Source organism: Geotrypetes seraphini, chromosome 5 (assembly GCF_902459505.1).
Source record: "Geotrypetes seraphini chromosome 5, aGeoSer1.1, whole genome shotgun sequence".
Lineage (NCBI taxonomy): Eukaryota > Metazoa > Chordata > Amphibia > Gymnophiona > Dermophiidae > Geotrypetes > Geotrypetes seraphini.
The window spans coordinates 14,885,770-14,912,427 of record NC_047088.1 but is presented as its reverse complement, the minus strand read 5'-3'; the positions used below and the strand labels follow the sequence as shown (position 1 = coordinate 14,912,427).

Genomic DNA, 26,658 nt, shown 5'->3' with positions numbered 1-26,658 from the left:
AACTTTCTCTCCCTTCTAGGAAAGAAATTCAAGGAGTTAAGAATTTTAGTATTTCTCTGGCGTTTAAATTTCCCTAATTATAGAATGAACTTCCTCTAATTTTGAGGTGTTCCAGTTCTTTCCAATCTTTTCGTAAATCTTTTAAAACTTTTTTATTTGCTAAACATTTTGAAAACTAATTCTCTTGTATTTTAGCTTATCTTTTAACTTATTGTTAACTGCGTCGAGCTTCCTTTGGTTGAAGGCCTGGTATATAAGGTTTTTTTTAGTTTAGTTTAGCATGTATGGTTGGGCAGACTGGATGGACCATTTGGGTCTTTATCTGTAATTTTGTTGTGGTTTGTTAGTTTTTATGACAGACTGATATAAGGTCTAGATAAGAAATTGATAGTGATTTTATCTTTTGTTCTTGGATGTCTTTTGTTTTGGTTCTGTGAATCATGAGTTGTTGCAGAGATTATCCTTTTGGGATAGGTTATGTAGTACCACAGTGATTCTGGACACATTTGTCTAACCATGAAGAGCAGATCAGGATTGGGGTATCTACCTCTCCATGGCATAGGTTAGGAAAGGGGATTCCTCAAATTTCCAAATTTTGGTCCTGCTTTTTGATATTTACTTCCTACCTAAAGGTAGTTCTTGTCAGACAATTCTAATCAATTTTTTTGACTGGGTGACCAGAGAATTGGATAGAGAGAGTGCACTAGATGTGGTGTATTTAGATTTTAGCAAAGCCTTTGACAGTGTTCCACACAGATGTATAATAAATAAACTTGAGTGCCCTCACCCAGGATGGCTTGACTAACATGAAGAAAGACCTGGCGAAGCTTGAAGAATGGTCTGAAATTTGACAGCTAAAATTTAATCCTAAGAAATGCAAGGTCATGCATTTGAGATGCAAAACGGTACAGTTTAAGGCACAGTTCTTCAACCGCTGGTCCGCGGACCGGTGCCGGTCCGCAGAAAATTCCTGCCGGTCCGCACAGGGCCGGCGAGATGGACTTTGTTAAATTTCCTGCCCTTGTGGTATTCGCGGAAATCTTCTGTTCCTCCCAGCCTCGGGCGATCAAGACAGGCTGCCGACGTCGGGCATTCCCTCTGAGTCTCGCCTATGCGGAAACAGGATGTTGAAACAAAATAGGCGGGACTCAGAGAGGAAAGATCCCGACGTTGGCAGACTGTCTTGATCGCTGCCCCTGCTGAGTCGCCGAAGAGGGCCGCGGAGAAGCTGCAAGTAGAAGGGAGATGGTCAGCGTGCGCGGTGGGGGGCAGCGAGTGGATTGGGGCCATCAGCAGCGTCTGTGCTGAAAGCCTGCCCACGTGCAGAATGCGGCGGATAGGGGCCTCCGGCTCGTCTTGGGCGGCAGGGCCTGCGGTGCAAAGCTGTTTTTGCCGGCTTGGGGGGGGGGGATCACGAATGTCCCCAGCGGGACCGTGACTTTTACTTCCTTTGCCGTCCCCGTAATGCCATTTAGGACCAAGTCCAAGGTGACATTTCCTCTTGTCGGCTCTCCCACCAATTGTTCCAGGAAGCAGTCCCCTAGCACTTCCAGGAACATTGCCTCCTTGCCACAATTTGAAGTTCCCAGGTTCCAGTCTATTCCTGGAAAACTGAAATCCCCCAAGATTATGACATTACCTGTCTTGCATTCATGTTTAATTTCCTCTATCATTTCCAAGTCTGTTTCTTCCACCTGTCCTGGCGGTAAGTAGTAAAGGCCAATACTTTACTACTGTTGAAGGGAGCCTTCAACAGTGGCTGTCTCCTCTCCTAGCAGCTCTGTACCTACCAGTGCAGTGATTCACTTTGGCAACTTCCCCTTTCCTCAGAGGCAGCAACGGACCCAAGGCTGCCTAAGTAAATCACTGCTGCAGGCAAGTACTGAGAGCTGCTGGAAGGAGAGGAATCCACTGTTGGAGGCTGGGAAGCTGATGGATAAAGGGAGAGCTGCTACTGCACCTGGAGAGAGGTAGAAAGAGAGATGCTGCTGGGAGAGGAAGAGGGAAAGGGATGGGAAGACAGCTACTGTTGGATGGGGGGAGGAGGGAAGGGAGAAGGAAAAAAGGAAGGAAACAGCTGACAGGGAGATAAGGGGAGAGACAGGAATGAGAAAGTAGAGAGATTGATTCTGGAAAGGGGGTCAGCAGAGAAATGAGAGAGGGATAAAGATGCTAGATCTGGTGTAGGAGAGATAAAAATGAAGAAAACAGTGAAGCTGGAATGAATGATGTAAAAAGGAGAGAGGAGGCACAGGCTGGCTGGAAAGGGGAGAGGGGCATAGAAAGAAGTCAGATACATATGGAAGGGGGACAGTGGATGGAACGGGCAGACGCTGGAAGGAAGAGGGGAAAGAAGATGAAAGCAGAGACCACAAAAGGTAGAAAAAAATCATTTTATTTCTATTTTGTCATTACAATATATCAGATTTGAAATATATATCCTGCTAGAGACATAACTGGGGACTGCAAAGCCTAACATTATTCCTATCATGTGTGACTGTGGAGCGGTGAATGGCTTTGACCCTGCAGCAAAGTATCTGCCGCGTTGCTTCCCTATTCACCCCTCCTAGTCAGCATTCCTCCTTGTTATCGTGACACTAGCTCCCTCCCGCCAGTGGCAAAAAAAAACAAACAAACTCGCAAGAAGGGGGATATTACCTATAGTCAAGACTCCTAGACACGTTTACCAGAAAGATTATTGAGGTAAGAACCTAATATTCTGATATTGTATAACATTTTTGCTTGAAGAAGCAGCATGTTAATAATCTCTGTAGACACAAATTCACAGTTTTGAGAAATGCAAAACCAAGCATCTGTGATAATATCTTCTAGATAGAAAAATTTCCCATGACATTATGACTTGATTAATGGAATTCATTTAGCACATAAGCACATAAGCAATGCCTCTGCCGGGTCAGACCTGAGGTCCATCGTGCCCAGCAGTCCGCTCACGCGGCGGCCCAACAGGTCCAAAATATTTAAATATTACATGAATATACAACCTCATGCTACATAATTAAAAATGAATCCTTTTTTCATGATAAAACTTTTGGACAATAATATATTTTAAATAGAAAACTTCTTTAGATATAATTTTTTCCTCAAAAAAACATTTTATTTACAAAAATCCAATTTAAATTTTAAAAATTTTTTAAAAATCATTGATGTTATCCTCCCTGAGGCCAATTCAAAACTTTTTAAAATTTTGTTTCTCCTTGGTCATTTAGATTTAAAAAAACCCCTTTTTTAATATATTGGATTACTTGTTTTACTGCATAATCCAATTATGCTTCAACTTATGGACAGATGACTGGACATTCTCCTTAACTTACAGCACTTCATTCTTACTTTGTAAGCCTGGTAATTCTGTTGTTTTAATATTTTTTTACCTAAAGCACAAAGCCACAGCTGTTTTGTTCCTCCTGATTAGATTATAGCCAGATATTACTGGGCTTTGTTATGGTACTAAATGACATAGCACAATTGCACATCCAAATAATGTGGTCAAACAAAGTATGGCATGACTTGGTAATCATTTTTATATTAAGTTATGAAGTGAACTTTGTTTTGAAATAAGTCAAGGGTTTGAACACCTTCTATATTTTTGACAATTGTATTCCAAATTAGAAATATTTATTGGAAACTAGGACTGTTATGAAAGCAGTTAGCTTAGCAGGGTTTAAAAAAGGTTTGGATAATTTCCTGAAAGCAAAGCTTATAAGCCATTATTAAGATGGACTTGGGAAAATCCACTTCTTATTTCTAGGATAAGCAACATAAAATATGTTTTACTCTTTGGGATCTTGCCAGGTACTTGTGACCTAGATTTGTTACTGTTGGATCTTTAGTCTGTCCCAGTATTGTAACTCTTATGTTTTTAAATGGGTGTTCAATAAAATATTTTCATATTTCATGGGCTTTTTGAATGTTTGCTGAGTGATTCTATTAAATGTTTTCCACAATGTGGGCTATTAATGTGACATGTCAGATAAGAAGATTTTTGTTTATTGCCCTATAGAAAATGTGAGATCCATGATAGTTTCATGACTTGGCATTGTAATACTTTTTAAAAATCTTTTCTGTCCATAATCCCTTTGTAAAGTTATGAATTAGAGAATGACACGGTGGCTGTTACCCGCGACTAACCTGCCAAAATGGTGTGGAGGGAGGAAGTGCTCACTGCGGGCATGGGGACAAGGCCATCCACCGCCCAATGGAGCGGTGAATGGCCTTGTCCCCACAGTTAAGGGAGGGCACGTGCACGATCACTGATCGCGCACGGCCCCCTCCCTCCACCCCCTTACCTTCACGGCGCGTTAATAAAGTAAGTTGCTCAAGCCGGCCGAGCTTGCCTGCCTGCAGTCGCGTGTGTGTGGACGGAAGTTTCTCCTCTGATGCAACTTCCGGTTGCGTTGGAGGAGAAGCTTCCGCTCACACACACGTGACTGCAGGCAAGCAGGCTCAGCCGGCTTGAGCAGCTTACTTTACTAACACGCTGGAAAGCTAGGGGGGAGGGGGGGGATTCTCGGGCCGCGCGAGGGGATGCTGAAGGGCGGTAAGGTGACGAGAGGGAAGGGTGGTGGTGGGGAGAAGGCGCTATAAGGGAAATGGGGAAGACAAGAGTAGGCAGAAGATGCTGGAAGGGAAATGTGGAAGACAAGAATGGGCAGAAGACAGAGATGCCAGACTATGGGGCGGAGGGAAGAAGATGGATGCCAGATCAATGGGGGGGGGGGGGTTGAAGGGAGAGGCACAGTAACAGAGCAAATGGAAGATGCTGAGAGAAGACAGACAGTGGATGGAAGTAATTGAAAGAGAAGATGAGGAAAGCAGAAACCAGACAACAAAGGTAGAAAAAAAATTTTCTATTTATTTCCTTTTTTTTTTTTTCTTTAGGATGAAGTAGTATATTAGTTGTGTTGATAAAAATTTATAAACAAAGCCCTGCCAGCTCAACATCTCTTTCACTAGTTCGGCAGCCAGAACTTTGATTTATAAGGAAGGAATAAGCTAAATATTGCAGTACTGAGACTTGTATGGATGCTTCGGGGACGGGGCAGTAAAGGGGATTGCAGAGATGGGGAGGTGAAAGGGGATGGTGGTCCGGGAATGGGGCAGTGACGGGGACAGGATTTTTCCCTGTGTCATTCTCTATTATGAATATCCTCTCTTTTCTCCCAGTATTGTTAAACAGATCCATTAAGAAGCAGCATCTCTATCATTTCGTCCTTTCATATATTTAACATATTGGGTGAAGAATGCTTTTTGAAGAAGTAGATTTTGATCATTTTTGTTTTTCCTCCTTTTTAGTTGTTTCACTTTTTGACTTATCCATCAACATGGAAAGTGCAGATTCTAACGATAAGGGAAGTGCTGATCAATCGGATGCTCAGCGTCAAAGCCAGATGGATCGATTGGATCGAGAAGAAGCTTTCTATCAGTTTGTAAATAACCTGAATGAAGAGGACTATAGGCTTATGAGAGATAACAATTTGCTGGGAACCCCTGGTAAATAACATAATAATTTTTGTATATTAAAGGAAAAATGTCAACTTCCAATTATTTTGTGGAGTGACACATATTTGGGCAGCAGAGTGGTAATCTTTGAAAATTTGCTAAGCTTTTCTGAGACATAAAAATCAATAATTTGGAATTTTGGGAGTTGTTTTTGGACTACATTCTAAAAAATGTTTTCTAAATACAGTTTTTACCCAACTTAGAGCTCCTTTTACTAAGGTGTGTTAAGCCATTAACACGTGGAATAGCGCGCGTTGAATTGCCGCGTGCTAGACCTTAATGCCAGCATTGAGCTGGCGTTAGTTCTAGCCGTGTAGCATGCGTTGTAGTGTGCGGTAATATCCTGCGTGCGCTAAAAACACTAGCACCCCTAAAAGGAGCCCATAATCTCTAATGAACATTTCTTGAACATTTTTCACATTTTGGGCTCCTTTAACAAAGCAGCGATAGTGAATCCCAGCGCTGGAAATATGACGCAGCCCATTCAGTTCATGTGGGAATCGAACACAAATCGACACTTTCACAAAGCAGCAGTAGCGATTCCTGCATGGCAAATGCAACACAGTACATTCACTTCCTATGGGCCGTGTTGCATTTGCTACATGGGAATTGCTACTGTGGCTTTGCAAAAGGGCCCATTTGTGTTTGATTCACATACTTTAATTTTTTATTTCCACTCAACACACTGTCCTTTGTACCTATTTTTGGGGAAAATGTTTTACTCGGAGGCAAAGTATATGCCAGGAAAAAAAATAACCAAAACAAAACTCAAATGCAGCACTGGGATAAGCCCCCCCCTCCCCCCACTGGTCAATACATGCTGGAAGCATCTTTGGTATTGCAACTATAAGTCCTATAGTAGGTCTCCTTGTTTGATTTTAGTACTGACAAAATTGTTTAAACTCTGTCAAGGGCCTCATTGAGCATTGAGGAATAGCAGCCTTCAAGTGATGTCACATATTTTGTTAGGTTGAAGATAAGGCTCTGATTGCTACAAAGGGCATTTACCTTTATATTTCTTTGCCACAAAACTGTACATACGTCATAGAGCTATACAAATGGTAAATAGTGTTCCAATGCAATATGGATGGTATGCTGAACCATGGGTTCTCCATATGCGCTTGTGAGTATACTGCAGAAGATGTCAATCACAGCTTTTCAACTCTTCCTCCATGGTCTCTCCTGCCCCCTTCAGTTCTTCCTTTTGTTTTTTTCTTTGTTAGTAGTTTTTTACATGGCTTCAAAGGACTGCTATGACTTCTTGGAGAGGAGCAGAAATTTAGTCTGCAGCTGGCAGGTATCCTTCAGGGGCCTGTACAACCATCCTGCTGAAGATCTGTGGAATTAAAGGTTCCAGTCCCTCAGCACTTGCTCGCTTCCTTAACTTAGGAGCTTGAGCACAAGCTGTTAGACATCAATAGTGTCCTTTGGGGTACTCACACTGCTGGCTGCAGCTTCACCTCTTCTCCCCCCCCCCTTTTTTTTTTTTGGGCTGCATTGGTCATGGCCCAGGGGGGTTGAGGATCAGTCTGGTTAAGGGCTGACTGATGGCCTGAAGATCTCAGCATGGCATCTGACCGGCAGCTTGAGGCAGAGAACCTCTCCAGATCCAACTACACTTTAAAGGAGCTGAAGAAGGCTGCAGTACCATTTCCCTAGCATATGGTCTATGAGTACAGGCTGTGACAGCCTATAGGGAAAATTTAGGGGGGGGGAGGTGGTGTCTTGAAAACTGTGTTTTGACTGCTTCTGTAGTTAGGTATTTGGCCCCCCTCTTCTAAAATACTATTTTTTTTTGTCAGCCCTGAAGCATTTCAAGCTATTTTTTAGCATCAAAGTGCTGCTGCGGCAGCCATCTTAGATTTCCCAGGGGTTATTTCCTAAGTTCTCCAACTTCTTCAGAACACCTTGTTTTGCCTGAAAACTGATAGAAATGGAGTCCTCAGACCCTAATACCCCTATATCATTCCTTACTTGCACTAGATGGATGACTGAAGAGTGCTCTTGCACCAAGAGATTCTACCAAAAAACCCAAGCCTACATAGCATCTAAGCTTTGCCTATACACCCCTAACCACCCCCTCCGCTCCAAAACAGAACAAAGACTCAGCATTCCCGCAGGGAGATCCTCCGAATGAGTATGACGTACAAACGATCCTACAGCCATTTCCTACCTCAGCTATGGAACCGACTACCCACACAGATCAGGTCGCTAGACTCACTAATGACCTTCCGCAGAGCAGTAAAGACTTTCTTCTTCCGCCAATCGGGCCATTAAAAACTGCCTCCTCAATATACTTCTCCTAGTACTCTTCGCTATGACCAGTCTGGTCTCTAGAATAAGCTCTGTTTATGTCTACTATAACCTATTTGTTGTCATGTAGTCTGTTTTCAAACGATTGTGAATGTCTACTTCTGAGCTTCTGGGAGAACAGGATATAAATCGAAATAAATAAATGCGCTGCATGGAATGGGATGGAGGGGCAGGACCTTTGGTCCAGTTGGTGGGAATGAAACATGTTCTGGAGCCCCGGGACAGCAGCACTGCAAGGCATAGATGTTTTGCAGCCCAAGGAAAGGTGTTTGTTTCACCCTAAGGGGCAAGGAAAGTTCCCCTTCAGGCCTTTACCCCAGAATTCATTAATCTCCTCTGGCAGGCTTATGCACAAGGCAGAACTCTGTTGGTCAGGCCTGCTGGTGAGTGGACCAGTGAGCAGCTCCCTCTGGATTCTCAAGAACACTTCTTTCATGAGAGTGGAACCTATTCTGGACTCCAACAGTCCATCAGACAGGGATTTGGAGGATGAGGGGTTGGAGTTAATACTTTTACTGTTCCAAAGTGAGGCTTCCCTGGTGGGAGAAGCAATTTTTCATCTAGAGGATCAGGAGGCGGTATCGGCCATAGACCAGAGAGAGGATCCCTCCATTCACCAATTATTATTTTTTAAGTCCTTTGCTTTGCTGGAGATCATTACAGAGTCCCTTCAAGAACTGAAGATAGACCATCCATAAACCCCGTCCTCCCACCTCCCAATCTTCTCTTCTGAGCGGGGTCTGGGCTCAACTCACATCTTTTCCATGGCACCTGGACATGAGAATCCTAGTCATAGAGCCCTGGGAGACTGTCAAAGGCTCTCTTGAGTGTGGTTAAAACCATGGCTAAACTGTATCTTATGGATCAGTGTGATTGGCCCAAGCAATCATTACTTGTCACTCATTTGTCCCCAGGCCTTTCTGGTCTTCCTTCTTCTACAAACACACATGTCATTCATACACTTCTAAAACACATGACCAGGTCTCTCCAGACACTTTCTGGTCTCCACTGGATCCTCCTTGGATTTCATTCTTCTCCGGGTCCTCTTCAACCTTTCATTGACCCTCCGGGTTTTCGGGTAGCTTCTGGTATCATTTACCAGTCTCTCTGTTGGTCGCCACTGGCTCGGCAGTCACCTTTGGCTAATGCTCTCAGGGTCTACAAGCTGCTTCCTCTTGGATCTTCTGGCAACTCGCAGTACCTCGTCTGTCCATTCACCAGTCAGTCGCCAGTTCCCATGAGCCTTGGACCTCAAACTCTTCCAGCTCTTCTAGATGTTTGTGGAGTCACCACCGGTCCTCTGATCCCCAGCCTGTTGTGTCCCCACGGGTCCTGGACATGGGTACTAGACAGTCGTCAAGAGCCCCCCTCCCTCCCCCCCAGACTCCAAGCTCTACTGGGCTCCGTTTGCTCCTTCTTGCAGACCCACTCCCAGTCACTCAGTCATCTTTTACTGGACTCGTGCCCTGAGGATTGTCCCAGTCCCTCTGTCATCTTTTCCTGGATGCACGCCATTAGAACTGTTCCTGAAGACTCCTTCCTGTCGTTCAGACCTCTCAACTCCCTGAGGACTCTTCCTGTCCCTCAGCCGCTTTCCATGAGGAATCTCCCTGTCGCTTACTTTCTTGGTCACTCACACCACCTACACCAGGCCCTCTGCTGGGACAGGTAAGATTTGCCTCTTTACGGATGATACCAAAATCTGCAATAGAATAGATAGCCCAGATAGTACTTGGGGCAGTTGTTTTAGTTCTTCCATTTACTTCATAGTGCCTAAGATGGGGAAATTGGTCAGACAGGGGCTGGATTTCATTCTGGTAAATTAGTTTCTCAGAGTTAGACATTTCCAGAGAAAAACTGTGAGAATATTTACAATTTCCCTATGGTCACCAAATTTGCACTATCTTCGCTTAGCTCTCATTGAGCAGCGCTATCGGTTTTGGCAGATGCTATTTGGCCTAGCCAGGGCTCCATGAACATTTTAGAAAATGAGGGCATTAGTGGCGTTTTGGCGCAAACAGGAGATTCAGGTACTTTCTTTCTTAGATAACTGCTCTTCCAGCCAGCCAGCCAGGTCAATTTGTCAGACACAAACGGGTGATTTCTTTATTTGAACTTCTTTTCTTCAATTCTTTGGATGTGAATCTTCAAATTTCCAAAGAGCTCTTTTCTCTTGTACTAATTATTGGAATATCAGGAGATGTTGTTCACATAGGAGAGGAATGTGTTTCTTCCCAGAGTCTCAGTTTGCCTTCTTCAGTCACCAAGAACAAGAGTATGAGATTCTGTACAGGTTCTAGGATCTATGGTTGTGACACCACTGGGAACTTCGGCTTGCTTTCACATGAGAATGCTACAGCAGTCGCTTTTGTTCCAGTAGTTCCTGGTATCTCAAGGCTCCAATTGTAGTATCTAGTAGGCTCCTCAAGCATCACGCAATATAATTTGGTAGCTCAGTGAGATTAATCTTTTCAAACGCATGCCTCTGTCTTTGCTGAACTGGCTCAAATTCACCAAACATCCCAGGCTATTGGGTTGGGGGGCTCAGTGCCTTCAATCCTCAGCGCAAGGAGTCTGGTATTAAGAGGAGACTCAGTACTCGTTCATTCTTCTGGACTGAAGCATGGTCAGGCTACCGTTTCAGGAGTTTCAGACCATTCTTCCTGAATGACAATAAAGGTCTTTTAGGACAGTGTATGACGGTGGTATTTCTCTACAGCCAGAAAGTACGTGATGTACTCAGTTGGTGAGTAAAGTAATGGTTCTACTTCAATGGGTAGAATCTCATCTTCCTCTTGTGTCAGCGCATCATTTTACAGGACAGGAAAAGGGTTTAGATAGACTTTCTCACCACAAAATCTGAGCATGGACTGTCTATTGTATGTTAAAATGTACAGCGCTGTGTGAGCCTTTCAGCGCTTTAGAAATAATAAATAGTAGTAGTAGTAGTGGTAGTAAAATCTTCTACATCCTGGAAATTGAGAACTATTTGCTCAGGCGTTCCAGCTCTTTGTATAAAGGTGAGATATGCTAGAACTAGACCTCATGGCCTCGTCTCGAAATTCAAAGTTTCCTAGCTTCTTCAAGAGACGCAGGAAGTGGCAGAGGGGGTAGCAGCGTTGCTTCTTTCTTGCCTCTGGTTTCTCTTTTTAAGTGTTTTCCCCTGGCTGATGTTTGGATGGATTTGCCATCTCAAGCTCACTTTCAGGGCACAGTAATTAGAGAATCTCTGGATTGGTTGCGCCATCCTTGCTATGCGGATCTGATGAGTCTTTCGATGGCCAAACTGTTGAGATTCCTGGTATCTCCGGATATTCGTCCTATTTTGGTATTCGACCTAGCTTTTGAAAAGTCATGGCTGACGTGTAAGGGTTATGCGAAGCAGGTTATTTCTTCTCTTCTCCAGGTGATACAGACGTCTTCACCTGTGGCTTATGCTTCCGTTTGGAGGCTTTTCCTTGCTTGGGTACTTCTCAACATTGGCACCCAGAGTTCTATGATTTATATTCTTTCTTTTTTGGCACAAGCATATTGCCAAGGGCTTAGCGTTTAATTCCCTTCAGCTTTAAGTGGCAATCTTAGCTTGTTACAAGGGCTAGGTATCTCACTCTTCACTTCTCAGCTTCATGTAGTTCAGTTCCTAAAAGGAGTACAGTATATTTGTACACCTCTTAAGAAGCCCTGTCCGGAGTACAGTCTTAAGGTACTTCTTTGCAGTTTACAGAAGGCTTCATTTCAACCTTGTCTTTTCAGACTCTAAAAGGCTGTGACGTTGAACACGGTGTTTCTTGTGGCCATGGCTTCAGCTCGGCGGTTTACTGAGTTGCAGGCCTTGTACTGCAGGGATTCTTATTTCTGATTTACAAATTCTGGGGTGTCAGTTCGGACAGTACCACAATTTCTTTCTAAGGTGGTGTCATCCTTTCTTTTATGCCACTCTCACTTTTCCTTTCTTCTTCCTGGAAGGAGGAATGGGGAGGTGAGCTTTTCTTCACTGCATTTTTTAAAAGTGCATAGCATTCTTCGCAATTTGTAGGTTTCTAACGACTTTTAGTCGTTTAGATCACCTCTTTGTATTCTTCAAGGGACGTGACAAACGTATGGCAGCGTCCAAAGCCTCAATCGCTCGAAGAGTCCAGGAGGACATTCTTTACGCTTTCTTGATGGCAGGGAAGAACTTCATGACCATTCAGCCAGAGCAATGGCGGCTACTTGGACATAGTCCATAGGTTTTCTCCTTGGAGGAGTTTTGTCATGTGACTACTTGGTCTTCCAAGAATACTTTATCTCAGCATTACCGGTTGGATGTGGGGGCGCATGCAGAGGCAGCGTTTAGTGCTTTGGTTGTTGTGGAGGCGGCGTTTGCTTCCCACCCAGATTGAGGATTGCTTTGCTACATCCCATTGGTCTCTGCTGCTATTGCTAAGGAAGGAAAAATGATGTTCTTACCTATTAATTTTCTTTAGACGCAGCAGATGAATCCAGAGCCTCACCCTTTCTGGATATTGACTGTTGTTTTTTTCTTTTGCAACTTTCGAAGTCTGTTATTATTGATAGTTGTATTCTGTATTATTACCTTTTGAAATTTGTTATGGGAAAGAAGTTTTTTTACATGCTAAGCATATTGATGGTTACGGATGCTTACGGATGCTTGGGCAAGGAGCAATACTGAAGATGCAGGAGGTGTACCAGCCAATAGGACCGCCTGTTAATCAATTTCTCTATCTCCACCTGCTGGTAGATGTGTGCTATCCCATTGGTCTCTGGATTCATCTGCTGCATCTAAAGGAAAGAAAATTAACAGGTAATAACATAATTTTTCCGTCTCCTCATTTTACCGTGTCTATTTTTCTTCCATTTGTATCTTTGCTTTTCTGACTACTCAATCAGTCTCTTATCTTTTCCAGATATTTTTGCCCGTCTTCCTCTTTCTGCAATCTTTTGTAGTTTATGAAAGCTAACCTCTTATTCCTTACCTTCTCGGCTACTACTTGTGAGAACCAAAGTGGCCTTCTTTTCCTCTTACTTTTACTTACTTACCTCACAAAAAGGTTTGTCACCCTTATAATAACTCCTTTCAGTGCTGCCCACTGCATTTCTACTCCTTCCAGATATTCCCATCCAAACAGTTCTTTGATCTAATCCCCCATCTGAACAAAGTTAGTTTTTTAACTCTAGAACCTTTACTTTTGAATGAGCCCTCTCTATACCTATCTTAATATTAAACTGTATGTACCATGGAGTGATCACTGGATGCCAGATGATCACCCACTGTAACAGAAACACTTTCCCCGTTTGTAAACACTAAGTCCAGTATGGCCCCATCCCAAGTGGGTTCCATTACCAACTCTTAGAACAGTTTTCCTTGTAGAGAATCCAGGATCTTCCTACTTCTAGAAGACCCTGTAATAGGGATACCCCAATCAACAATCCAGCATGTTAAAATCACCTATTAGTAAAACTTCCCCTTTTTTTAGATATATTCTGAATGTCTACTATTTAATCTCTGGACACTCCTTCCATCTGTGAAGGAGGCCTAGATATCGCACCAATTTAAATATATTTACCATTCCCTTTTTCCAAGTTGATCCACAGTGCCTCTTCCTTGCCCTGCAGATTCTGCAATTGTGCAACTTTAATATGATCTTTAACATATAACGCTACTGTCATTCCTTTTCTTCCTACCCTGTCTTTTCTGAACAGATTATAGCCCGGTACAAGTACATCCTAGTCATGGTTCTTCGTGAACCACTATATCCAACTCATCTTCCATCACAGCTTCTAGATCCAGAATCTTGTTTCCCATACTTCAAACATTAGTATATACTGCTTTCCAGACATTGCTGTCTTTTCCCATCCATGTAGAGCCTGAGGACTTATACTCACCCAAGGGCTTTGATCACCCTCCCACATCACTTCTAGTTTAAAGCCCTTTTCAGTAGATTAGCCAGCCTGCCGCCGAAGACACTTCTTCTCTTCTTTGATAGATGTATACCATCCCTGCTCAGCAGCCCTTGGAAAATCATCTCATGGTCCAGGAAGCCAAAATGCTCTCGACAACACCATCCATGTTGCCACGCATTCATCTCCAGGATGCTTGCTTCTTTGACATGGCCCTTACCCTCAACAGGAAGGTTGGACGAGAATACCACCTGCGCACCTGACTGCTTCACCTTCTCTCCCAGAGCCACAAAGTGACACTTGATACGTTCGCAGGGGTACCTGGTAGTATCATTGCTACCAACATGGATGAGCAGCATTGGATAATAGTCATCAGACTTGATGAGTCTTGGCAATCTCTCCATAACGTATTGGATTTTGGCAACATGCAGACTGAATACCTCCTGGCACCAGGCAGACCGCATACCTCCTGGGACATCATGTCTGATCTGCAAATGGATGCTTCTGTACCCCTCAGAAGGGAATCACCAACCACCACTACCTTATGCCTCCCTGTGATCATGGATCCAGCAACTTTTGGGATTTCAGGCTTTGGTCCTTCCTCTCCCTGGGATGCTCTCGTCTCCTTCACTTCCAGGGCAGCATACCAGTTCTTCAGTTCAAGGGAGGGTGAAGCCACAGTACCAATCTTGCAGGGTTCAGTAATCTGAGTCCAGCAGTCTTCCCTCAGCACAGCCTCTTCTTCCCTGTTGCTGGAAATCTTTGACGCCTCATGAACCATTTCATTGATGTACCTCTCATTCCCACAAATGCTTCTCAGTCTTGCCATTTCAACACTTATTTCCTTTACTTCCTTAAGGGATTCAAGCTGAAGACAGCTTGCATATGAAACCACTCCCTTTGCCTGTTAACATTTTCTGTCTGTACAGAGACAGAAGCTGTAACCTGAGCAGCAGCTTTGGTGACACAATGTTTCCCAGTCATGCTGTGGTTGCAGAAGCACTTACTACTTGAAGGCAATGCCCGTTGGTTGAAGAGCCAAAAAAGCTCTGCCTTGTGGTGGGCAGGAAGGAATTTATCTTAACGGTCACCTGTGGAATCCGATCTCTTTTCAGAGTTTAGTCTCAAACTAAGAGGCTGAAACCAGCCAAGAGGTCTCTCCTCAAGGAGCGCTTTTCAGTTGGGGTGAGAGGATTCACACCCTAATGAAGTATAATGAGCTTTGGCTTAACAAGAGTTTTCCAGACCTCTCTCCCATTTTACTACTCCCCAAAGTCTCAAAAAGGTCCTAAACAGATCCAAAGAAGTCTTTTAGTCAACAGCTCTCCCTTCAAGCAAATATATGCAAATTATATATGCAGTTCACAGGTTACTGTGAAAACTATCTTTTATGCTGAGCCTTTACAACATTTCTCTTAGAACCAGGCTTATTGAGGGTTAGACACTAGGCCAGCATCCCTCCCCTTAAGGGTTACCTGTGGAGCTTGATCTTTCAGAAAGTCCTCAGAGTTCATTCTAAAGAAATACCTTTTTACAGAAAGGGTGGTAGATGCATGGAACAGTCTTCCGGTGGAGACAGAGACTGTGTCTGAATTCAAGGAAGCACGAGATCAAGAGAGGAAGAGATAATGGTTACTGCGGATGGCAGACTGGATGAGCCATTTGGCCTTTGCCATCATGTTTTTATTTTTCTCTGTTTTTCCAGTTGCAATGGTCGATGTGCAAGGATTCGGAGTTGGAGGCTTTGTCGTGTCGACAGCCTTTCTTGATGTTCTCATGAAGGTTACCTTGTGACTGGTTCCTTCCTTTCTGCCAGAGGTAGTGTCAGTGTTTCATGTGAATCAGCCTACTTCCTTGCTGGTTTTAGGAGCTCCTGCAGGAGATAAAGAGCAACTGTAGTTTGCAAGGCTAGATATATGAAGGGATTGATGTTTGAATACTGAAGGAAAATTGAGGAATTTCCAGTGTTCTGATTGGTATTTGATTGGTGTTTTGTGCTGTTTGTGGTCCTAAGAAGGAAGCAACAGCTTCTAAGGTGATCATTTCGAGATGGGTTATGGAAACGATTGAGACAGCCTGTCTGCCTAAGAGTCAGTCAGCATCAGAGGTTCTTGAATCTCATTCCACAAGAGGGATCGTGGTGACTTGGGCAAAGAGTTTTCTCATTTTTCCACAGGATATTTGTCAGATTGCTGCTTGGTTGTCTTTGCATTCTTTTGTAAAATGCTATTGGTTGAATGTTTAGACCAGACAGGATGTGAGTTTTGGTTCTGCTGTGTTATCTTCCAATCTCAGGAGGTCCCCCCCCTTAAGGTTACTGCTTTGGTACTTCCCAAGCTTCTTGACTGTCTGGAAGGCCACTAAGGAAGGAGTAGTTAGATCTTATCTGCTAATTTTCTTACCTTTAGGCCCTCTATACCAATGAAGAGCCTGCCCTGAGGTAAAGGGAGTTAGAAGATGTGGAAGAAACATGGTGTGTTGAAGGCAGCTGCTGTTTTCCTTGCAGTTTGGTAGTTTTTGCATGATAATGTTGGTTGGCTATTGTCTAAGCTTGTTGGCTTGTTCTGACCTTGGCTGCTGCTGTTCAAAGAAGAAAAAGATCCTTAAGTATTTTATATGAATGAAGAAGGTCAACAAAAATACAAAGACATGAGAGTTTGGTAATGAAAGTACAGTCTTGGATGGTCCTGCATCTGCTTTTTTATAGAAACGTTGCTGGCTGGAACTGCATGGGGTTCTTTATACAAGTCTCAGAGTAAGGTGTTCTCAGTCTCAATCTGCTGGTAGGCATGCATAACTGAAGTGTGTTGACCGATCTGGAGAGCCTGAAGGAAAGAAAATTAGCAGGTAAGATTTAATTTCTTACATGAAAGGTGCAGAAATTTGTAGAGGTGATGGAGAACAAATTTTTATTTTTTGTAAGAAAACCAAATCTAAAGTTTTTGATATAGATGAACTTAATCATTCATCAAATATTAGCATTTTTCTTTAAGATTAACCTTTTTATATTGTAATAAAATAAGATAAACGCGTCAGTGTTAACATATGTAAGACTGTAAAATTCATTTCCACACTTCTTTTGTTCCATTCTTCAAGTGCAGTTCTTCTCACTTTTCAGCTTTTAAAAGAACTTTTGAAACGTTTCTATCTTTTTTGTTTACAAAGGTGAAATAACTGAAGAAGAATTGCTGAGAAGGCTGCAGCGCATTAAAGAAGGTCCACCACCGCAAAACAGTGATGAGAACAGAGGTACATAGCGTATTTATGAAAGAATCTAACAGTAGCTTCAATAAAGGCCATAGTTTGTGTCCAGGATTGTGACAGGTTATGGCTGAAATGGTAAAAGGTAGTTGCTCTGTGCATTTCCATATTAAAAGTAAGCTGTTGTCTGAAGTCCTTCAAGTAGCTGGCAGTAGCTACCGTTTCTATAATAGATCTTTATATAACTGGGGTAATTACGTTGTACAGTATTTTGATAGTAAATGACTAGAGTTTTCCACGGAATCCACCAGGTTGCTCCACTCCTGCCAATACAGAGAAAGCAAGTTAACTGGGAACATTTAGCCCAGACTCGCTCACCGGAAATCTGATAGTCTCATTCTCCCTCTCTCCTTCCCAGGGGCAGGAGTGTGCCTCTTCTGAAGGCTTCAGTCTAATGTTTGAATGCGTGAGGCCCTGAATTCTCATAACATCTGTTCACCCCACATACTCAGATGTCAGAATGAGACATGCAGGGAAAAGGTGCTCTTTCCCTTCCCAATGTGAGGGGTGGAGGGGGTGTTGAGGCTAACTGTGTGTCTGAGCTGGAAGTAGAAATGGAGGGAAAGTTTGAATGAATTAGCACCCAAACTTTGGAAAGAAAAATGAACCCGAGTGCAATTATATCAAGCTATTAGATGTTACTGTCAACAGGTTCAAGGTAACGAATGGGTAGCGCTGTGTGGTTTGTTTGTTTTTTTGGGGGGGAGGGTTCTATCACTAGTTGGAAGTATGCATAGCAACCAGTAACAGAGTACACAGTTCAGTCACTAAGTATGACTGTATGTACAGTAGTAATGATAAGAAAGATAAATGGTTTAATGAAATACTCCTCTGAATCACTAAGAACCAGACTGAGGGATAGGGTGTGGCAGTGGTTGGAGGGAGGCAGTAGAGAATGACACGGTGGTTGTTACCTGCAACTAACTGCGGGTAACCCGCCGAAACGGTGACAAAAAAAAGGTCACCCAGTACAGAGACAAGGTCATTCACTGCCCCATGGAGCGGTCTTGTCTCCGCAGTTAAAGGAGTGAGCACGTGTGGTGAATGAGTGTGCAGTCCGGCAGCCCCGTCTCTCCCGGCGGCCGTCCGGCCATGCATCTCGCTTTCCCTTACCTTCTCTTCGTGGCAATTTCTATAAGGCGATGCCTTGTATTGCAGCCAGAGCCTTGAAGTCGTGTCACGTGTGGCTGCTGGAAAAGTCTCCTCTGATGCAACTTCCTGTTTCCGGTTGCATCGGAGGAGACTTTTCCAGCAGCCGACACAACGTCAAGGCTCTGGCTGCAATACAAGGCATAGCCTTATAGAAATCGCCAGGAAGAGAAGTTAAGGGGAAGGGAGGGAGGGAGATGCACAGCTGACTGGCAGGAGGGAGCTGCTGGACTGCGCAAAGGGTACTGGGGGTGGGGGATGGAGAGGAGAAGATGCTGAAGCAGCCTGAAGGGAACTGGGGAAGAGACAGTGGGGAGAAGACGCTGGGAAATGGGGAAGAGACAGTGGGGAGAAGATGCTGGGAAATGGGGAAGAGAGAGTGGGGAAAAGATGCTGGGAAATGGAGAAGAGAGAGTGGGGAGAAGACACTGGGAAATGGGGAAGAGAGAGTGGGGAGAAGATGCTGGGAAATGGGGAAGAGAAAGTGGGGAGAAGACACTGGGAAATGGGGAAGAGAGTGTGGGGAGAAGACGCTGAGGGGAAATGAGGAAGAGAGAGTGGGGAGAAGACGCTAAAGGGAAATGGGGGAAGAGAGAGTGGTGGAAGACGCTGAAGGGAATGGGGAAGAGAGAGTGGGGAGAAGACACTGGAAGGGAAGAAGACAGAGATGCCAGACTATGGGGGAGCGGAGGTAAGAAGATGGGTGCCAGACCAATTTGGGGGGGGGTGAAGGGAGAGGCACAGTAACAGAGCAAATGGAAGGCACAGAGAGAAGACAGACAGTGAATGGAAGGAATTGAATGAGAAAATGAGGGAAGCAGAAACCAAACAACAAAGGTAGAAAAAAAATTTCTATTTATTTATTTTGCTTTAGGATTGTGTTTATAAAAATTTATAAACAAAGCCCTGCCAGCTGAACATCTCTTTCTCTAGTTCAGCAGCCAGAACTTTGATTTATAAGGAAGGAATAAGCTAAATATTGCAGTACTAAGGCTTGTATGGATGCTCTGGGGACGGGGCGGGGACAGGGACGGTGGTCATGGGGACAGGGACAAATTGTCGCTCTGGCTGCCTCATGGAGGGTCGCGCAGTCCTTCTCGTCCAAGAACCAGTAGTTGAGGTAGGTGGGAACCTTGAGGACCAGTGAGCAGTAGAAAGGCTGGTCGGAGGTGGCGTACTTGAGCGCTCAGTACAGCGGTGGAGCGGTGCTGGAGACGCCTTTAACTAGAAAGACACAAAGCTTATGGCAAACTGCATTTGGGGATAGGGTGAGTTAGAAGCTCTCCTTAAAAGCTTTTCAAGGATGGGTTCTGAGTTCTTCCTCCAGGCAGATCTCAACACAAGGACTATCGGTATGGATGGTGAGAAGCAAACAAGCAATAACTCACTCCCCGTTTGGGTATCATCCCCCTCTCTCTCAAATCCAAACCCTCAGCCTCTGTCCCACCAGCAGTTCAACAACCCCCCTCCCCCCCAATTCTTCCAACCTGTTCCACACAACTGTCTTTCTCCAGTCTCTCGCTCCCTCTGATGCCGTTTCTGCTGTTTCTCCGGCAGGGCAGAGGGAGAGCCAAGACGAGAAGTTTTGTTGGAGGGGGCGGGGTACTGCAGAAGAAAAACGATGATTTCAGGCATGAGTAAGAAGGTAGGATTGGGGGGGAGGGAATGAGATTAAAGTGGCTGTGTTGGATGGCAGGCTGGGAAGAGATGGTAAACCACAGGGTGAGATGGTAGACCACAGGGTGAAGAGGGGTGCTTAAAGGGTGAAGGCAGTCAAATGATGTGTGACTTGGTCTCTATGGTTGGCAATTGAAAGTGTGGGTGTCTTTGGTTGAGAGCTTTGGAGAGCAGCACCTACCCCCCGCCCCCCCCCATCTTCCGAATGTATCTGCCCACTGGAAGCCGAATGCGTTCATCCCTGCCACACCCGTTCGCAGATGGACCAGCACGGCGGGATGGCCTGCTCCAGCACCATGCACACCATGGAGCAGAGGAAAAACTTGAGCTCTGCTGAGCAGTGCACCTTCAACAGCGGGTAGAACTGGTGCACCTCCAGGCCATCGTCCTCCTTGTTCTTGTGGCCCAGCAGTTCCATTTAATTACCAGGTAATAGTAACTGGAAAGTCACCAGAGAATTTTCTAGCCTGAAACCCAACCTTACTTGGTTTGTTTGGGCTTTTATTGCTTTATTTTGATGATGCCAGTTATAGAAAAATGCTCAATATATAGGGCCTTGATGGTCTGGTTGTAGGTGATGTCCATGCACAGGGGGATGGAGATGGGCTGGCAGAAGTCGTGGTCCTGGATGTAGATGCCCCTTTCCCCGTGGAACTGGCACGCCACCCAACATATCAGGAAGGGCAGCAGTGGAGAGGCCAGACGCCAGGGACAGGCATGGCGGGTGAATCGGAGCAAAAAATCACTGCAAAAAAAAACAAAAACTTGGGGGGAAAAATCCTCAGTTCTGTGGCTTCTGGAGACCAAACGGATCCGCCGTGCAAAGAAAGTTTTCAGGACACAAGCTCATGGGTGCTCAGTATTTCCAAATAGGCCCTGCACGTGATTGACACATTAGGGAGAAGACTTCTGGTTGGCTACATGTTCGTGCTGTAGGCAGGAAAAGAAGACGAGCCTCTCTACCAGAGACTTTAATTCAGTAACATAATTAAATGAAATAACTATTTCTGAAGTTTATAGGGACGGGTGGGGATGGAGAGGTTTCCTCCTGGGGACAGAGGGATTGCTCGCGGGGATGGGTGGGATTTTGGCGGGGACGGGTGGGATTTCTGTCCCCGCGCAACTCTACTCTGTGTGTCTGTGTTCATTTTTGTGTGCTTGTATTGAGGTACCATTTTTGTGAATGGATTTCCCTGATAGCTCTGATGCTGCAGTTTTAGGGATATTATTGTCTTTTTTTAATACATTTTAATTATTTATTGAAATTTTTCAAAATATACAATGCACAAAAAATTGAGACAATGAACACCTCACATTTGTGACATCAGCAAGATCCAACCAAACAACCAATATAGCAGAAAATATACAGCAGTAACAAAGTCCCAGTTCCCATAACAGCCAACATCCAAACAGCCCGCTAATGTAGCAGGCCCCACAGCCCCCACCCCCACTCCAAGATTGGTATGGAATGATCAGAAGGCCCAATTGAGATCCAGAATCCAAGAGCAGGAGTTAGACAAACCACCCCTCTCACAGAGTCTCCAGTTTATAAGATCCAGGTCCAAGTGCCCAGTGATTGAATATAATAACCCCTCTACTAAGCAATCAAAATTTCCATTTTCCCCATCCTATGCAATCTCAGACACCATTCAGCCAGTCCAGGCATAATATTAGTTTTCCAATAACCAGCAATCATACACTTGGCTGCTGCTAAGCCCAGTCTTAACAGTCTAGTTTGCCACTTATAAAGGCAAATGTTGTACAATCCCAATAGGCAACTGTGGAGTAAATCCTATAGGTCTGCCCAAGAAATGGGCCAAAAAGCCCACCACTTCCTTCCCAAAAAGGTTTCAATACCGGGCAATCCCACCATATATGGAAAAAGGATCCTAGGCTGACATTACAACGCCAACAAATGATCCGATGCTTGGGGATACATTTTATATAGTCTCTCCAGGGTATAGTACCAGCAGGAAAGGACCTTATAGGCATTTTCTTGTACTAATGCACAAATGGCCGCTTTATCCACTACAGCATATATACTAGACCAGGGATGCCCACACATTTTGGGCTTGTGAGCTACTTTTAAAATGACACAGTCAAAATGATCTACGAACAATAAAATTTAACAAAACACAAAGCAGACTGTATGCAGAGAAAATGCTAATTATTTATATTCCGGGGAGGTTTTCAAAGAGGTCAAGGCAGATGACTTTATGCAATGTCACCTCAGTAACAACTATACAAAAATAGACAAATATATCCCCTCCCTTTTTACTAAACTGCGATAGCAGTTTTTAGCGCAGGGAGCTGAGCTGAATGCCCTGTGCTGCTCTTGATGCTCATAGGCTCCCTCATAGGCGCTAAAAACCACTGTTGCAGTTTAGTAAAAGAGGGCCATAGTGCAAAATATAGATAGCAGATATAAATTCTCAAAACGAACAAATTTTGATGACTAAATTTTAAAATAAAATCATTTTTCTTACCTTTGTTATCTGGTGTTTTCATGAGTCTCTGGTTGCACTTTCTTCTTCTTACTGTGCATCCAATATGTCTTCCCTTCTTTCAGCCTCCTGTATGCTTCCTCTTCTCCAGACCTCATTCCTTCCCCCCAACTTTTTCTTCTTCTCTCCCTGCCCCCTTTCTTTCTGCCTGTTTTTCTTTCTCTATGCCTCCTTCCTTTCTTTCTTTCTGCCTGTTTTTCTCTCTCTATGCCCCCTTTCTTTCTGCGTGTCTTTCTCTCTCCATGTCCCCTTTTTCTGTCCCCCTTCTTTCCTTCTGTCTCCCTGCCCCCTTTCTTTCTTTGTCTTTCTATCTCCCTGTCCTCCCCCAAGCCACCGCCGCCATCGGGGAACAGGCCTCCATGCCACCGAATTCTGCTCTCCCTGCTTCCTGACGCCATAAAGAGGACGCAGGAGCGCCGGGCGAGCAACCTTCCTCACCCAACATCAATTCTGAAGTTGGAGAGGAAGTTCTGGGCCAGCCTGGCAGCGATTGGCTGGCCCGGAACTTCTCTCTGACGTCAGAATTGACGTCAGGTGGGGAAGGCTGCTCCGCTCGGCGTTTCTGCATCCTCACCTCACCTCCCCTCTCCGAACCTCAAGCTCCCTCCAACTCTTCCGCAAACACCTAAAAACCTGGCTTTTCTCAAAACTGTAACACTTCCCCCCTCTTAGGCCTCTCACCTTTCCCCTTTACACCTAACTCTTTAATCTCTCCACTGTAGTTCCTCTCTCATCTTTCTTCCTGTAAACCGTGCTGAGCTCCGCATTCGTGGAGATGGTGCGGTATATAAACCCAAGGTTTAGTTTAGTTTAGTTTACGGTGTGGAAGCAGATAGAACGCAGAGGCAACTTGAGTCTATCACAGAGCCCAGGATGGGCTCCACGATCGACTCGTGTTGCCTTCGCGATCGACCTTTTGGGCACCCCTGGTATGCACTCTCTCACTTATGTTAGTTTTTAATTTAACTTAGTACATTCTTAATTCATTACATAATTTCTTTGTGTATTAAAATATTATACAGAAGCTCAGTTCTAAAATTTTAATATTTTTGTTCTGGTAATGAAATCTAAAACATTGAGGGCTAAATTTACCAAAATGTCTAATGAATTAGCTTGCACTAACCCTGTTAATGTGTATATGAGTTGTCCTATTTACATAAAATAGGACCTATTGTAAATGTGCATTAGTGCATGTTAATACATGCTAGCATAGTATCATCTGTTAAAAAATAATCTAGCGCTATGATTAACTTTAGTAATTGGGAGAGTCATTTCTGATTTTAAATGAAAGTTGGTTCTTTTTGTTAGGGAAAAGTATAACAAATATATTTCTTCGTGGTCTAACTTTTGGTAGTTCCTTCTCTTTTGCTAGGTGGAGAGGATTCTTCTAATGGTGATGCCATCATAGACTGGTTGAATTCAGTCAGACAGACTGGAAATACAACACGAAGTGGACAAAGAGGAAACCAGTCATGGAGAGCAGTGAGCCGGACGAACCCCAACAGTGGCGACTTCAGATTCAGTTTGGAAATAAATGTCAATCGTAGTAATGCAAATCCAAATCCAGAGCATGAAAATGAAAATGAAAACGAGTCATCACCAGAAGCTTCTAATGCAGAAGATGTGGAAAACAACAGCCAAAGTGATACCGAAATTCCAGGATCTGATGTTCCATCTACCAGGCAGGCCATACCAGAGAGGCCCACGTCAGAAGAATTAATAGCTGAAGAAGTTTCTTCATTTAGAGGCCAAAGAAGAGCAAGAAGCAGGAGCCCAGAACAACGGAGGACTCGAGCAAGGACTGATAGAAGTAGATCACCTCTTAATCCAGTAACAGAGACACCTCGCCGAGCTCATCATAATATCTCGTCTCAGACTTTTGATAATTCTCTAGTCAGTGAGGCTGAAGGAAGCTCTAGAACTAGACAGCATGTAACACAATCTCAGACTTTAAATAATGAGGCCGAAGGAAGCTCCAGAACTAGGCAGCATGTAACATTAAGGCAGCAAATGACTGGGACAGAAATATCGACTCCAAGTACAGTTCAGTTTTCTGTCCCAGAGACAAGAAATGCTCCCCCAGCAACCACTTTAGAAACAACTGGTAGCAGTGAACCAGCAGCACCAGGGCAAAGGCCTCCAACCATTGTCCTTGACCTTCAAGTTAGAAGAGTTCGTCCAGGAGAATACCGACAGAGAGATAGCATAGCTAACAGGACTCGCTCCAGATCCCAGACACCAAATAACACTGTCACATATGAAAGTGAGCGTGGTGGGCTGAGGCGTACATTCTCCCGTTCTGAGCAGGCAGGAGTGCGAACTTATGTAAGTACCATCAGAATTCCCATTCGTAGGATCTTGAACACAGGCTTCAGTGAGACCACGTCAGTTGCAATTCAGACCATGCTGAGGCAGATAATGACTGGCTTTGGAGAATTAAATTACTTTTTGTATGACTCAGACACAGGAGGTCCAGGCCCAGTTCCAAATCCAACTGTTGAAGCTGTAGAACCTCCAAATGGTGGCAGTAGTAGTAGCTCTATTGGTGAAGGTACCGAAGCTAGCCCTGGTGAAGTATATGAAGGTGGTAATGTAGGAGGTTCAACATCTGGCCCCAGACGGGAAAGTCGAAATAGTAGAGGGTCGGTCACCTTTGAAGAAAGTGGCTCTCTACCATTCCTCAGTCTGGCCCAGTTTTTCCTCCTCAATGAAGATGATGATGACCAACCAAGAGGGCTCACCAAAGAACAAATTGACAACTTATCTACTAGACTCTTTGGTGAAAATGATGCTCTGAAAACCTGTAGTGTCTGTATCACTGAATATACAGAAGGTAACAAACTCCGAAAACTACCTTGTTCACACGAATACCATGTCCACTGCATTGATCGTTGGTTATCAGAAAATTCTACATGTCCTATTTGCCGCCGTGCAGTCTTAGCTTCTGCAAACAGAGAAAGTGTAGTCTGAGCAGTGAAATCAGAACTTTCAGCCAGACCGCTGCTGTTACTAGTGATGGGCAATACCATTGACCATTTTATAGCCACCTTTTGAGTGGTACCTTAAGTGGAAGGTTCCAGTATAGTTAATTTGTTCTAAATGAATTTTGTCTCCTTCCCTTTCCCTGGCAAATCATATTTTAAAGTAGAAATTATTTGAAGGAATAATTTCAAGTTGTCTAACATACAACTGTATGTATTTTCCCTGCACTTTTTAAAAAAAATTGAGTGATATTTTTCATTTTTTTTATTGCATTCTTATCCCTTGAGATTTTTGAACATTTTTGGCTTTCACAGTACAGCTGTTTGACAAGAAATCCAGATGTGTGTTAGAACAGCCCTGCCATGCATTAGGGCAGAGGAAAGGCAGGATAGAGGATTATAGCTGAACAATTGTAAGAAGCAGAAAATAATCTTTTTACAAACAGTTTTCAGCATGGATCTTCAGATTGGAAATTCTTGGATATGATGCAAATAATTTTGAAGGATTCTCCTTCCTCATTTCACATTTGTCTTCTGAGCCCATCACTATGGCATGCTGTGGAAGCTGCTGACAGTTTAATTTGGGGATATTTATCTTGTTGTGGAACTATAGGAGACATCTATGCTTGTTGAAATTTAAAAAAAGAAATTCACATTTTTTTGTTAAAAATGTAAAGCTTTTTTGTAGAAGCTCAGTACTTTTTCAATGCACTGTTGTACTAATGCGTTAAGAATTAAAAAAAGGAAAAACCTTACCATGCTTAGAAATATCCGTGCTTTTCATGAAAGAGAACTAGGCACACACACACGTAGGAAGCAGCTCTTGTGAATCTGTAACTATCAAAAGGAGAGCATATATGTAATATTTAATTTGTGATCCAAAGCTGCTAACTTGAACAGGAATAAACAAAAGTTATGAAAAAAAAATAACTTTTTAAAAATAAAAAGTGATCAAAATGGAAGCTCTTAATTGCAAAACCCCAACTACACTACAAAATAAAATTCTCTTTATAGAGAGACAGACATCCACATGCTTCCCTATTGCTCTAGAGCAAGACAGCTGTTCTGAAGACTTTTCTTTGTATGGTAATGGATGTGAATGAGAGGTGCAAACATGGGGATATGAATTTCATACAGTAAGGCTTTCTGCACAGTTTTGTATTAATCTGTATTTTAATAGTTGAAAGAGCTTTACTTAATTTTCAGCAAGCAAATGTTAGCAAGTTGATTCTTTAGAGAGACTTTTTGTCTGTTACCAGTGATGTTGCAGCACACTGGCCTATGAGAACAATAATTGCGTGCGATTTCAGGGTAGGAGAATCACGGTGTGGGTGTAAATAGGAAATAATGTGTCC

At 43.7% G+C, this 26,658-nt stretch overlaps 1 protein-coding gene across 3 annotated transcripts in view; it reads left to right on the top strand.

The window, feature by feature from the left end:
• The window catches only part of RLIM (ring finger protein, LIM domain interacting), a 62,702-nt gene extending 36,631 nt beyond the window's left edge, over positions 1-26,071 (top strand). For all 3 annotated transcript variants that reach the window (XM_033946137.1, XM_033946135.1, XM_033946136.1), the window contains 3 exons: positions 5,311-5,508; positions 16,897-16,980; positions 23,695-26,071. In XM_033946137.1, coding sequence (XP_033802028.1) covers positions 5,340-5,508; positions 16,897-16,980; positions 23,695-25,292 — 1,851 coding nt within the window. In that variant the 5' untranslated portion in view covers positions 5,311-5,339 and the 3' untranslated portion in view covers positions 25,293-26,071. The remainder of the gene's footprint in view (positions 1-5,310; positions 5,509-16,896; positions 16,981-23,694) is intronic.
• The last annotated feature ends 587 nt before the right edge of the window (positions 26,072-26,658 follow it).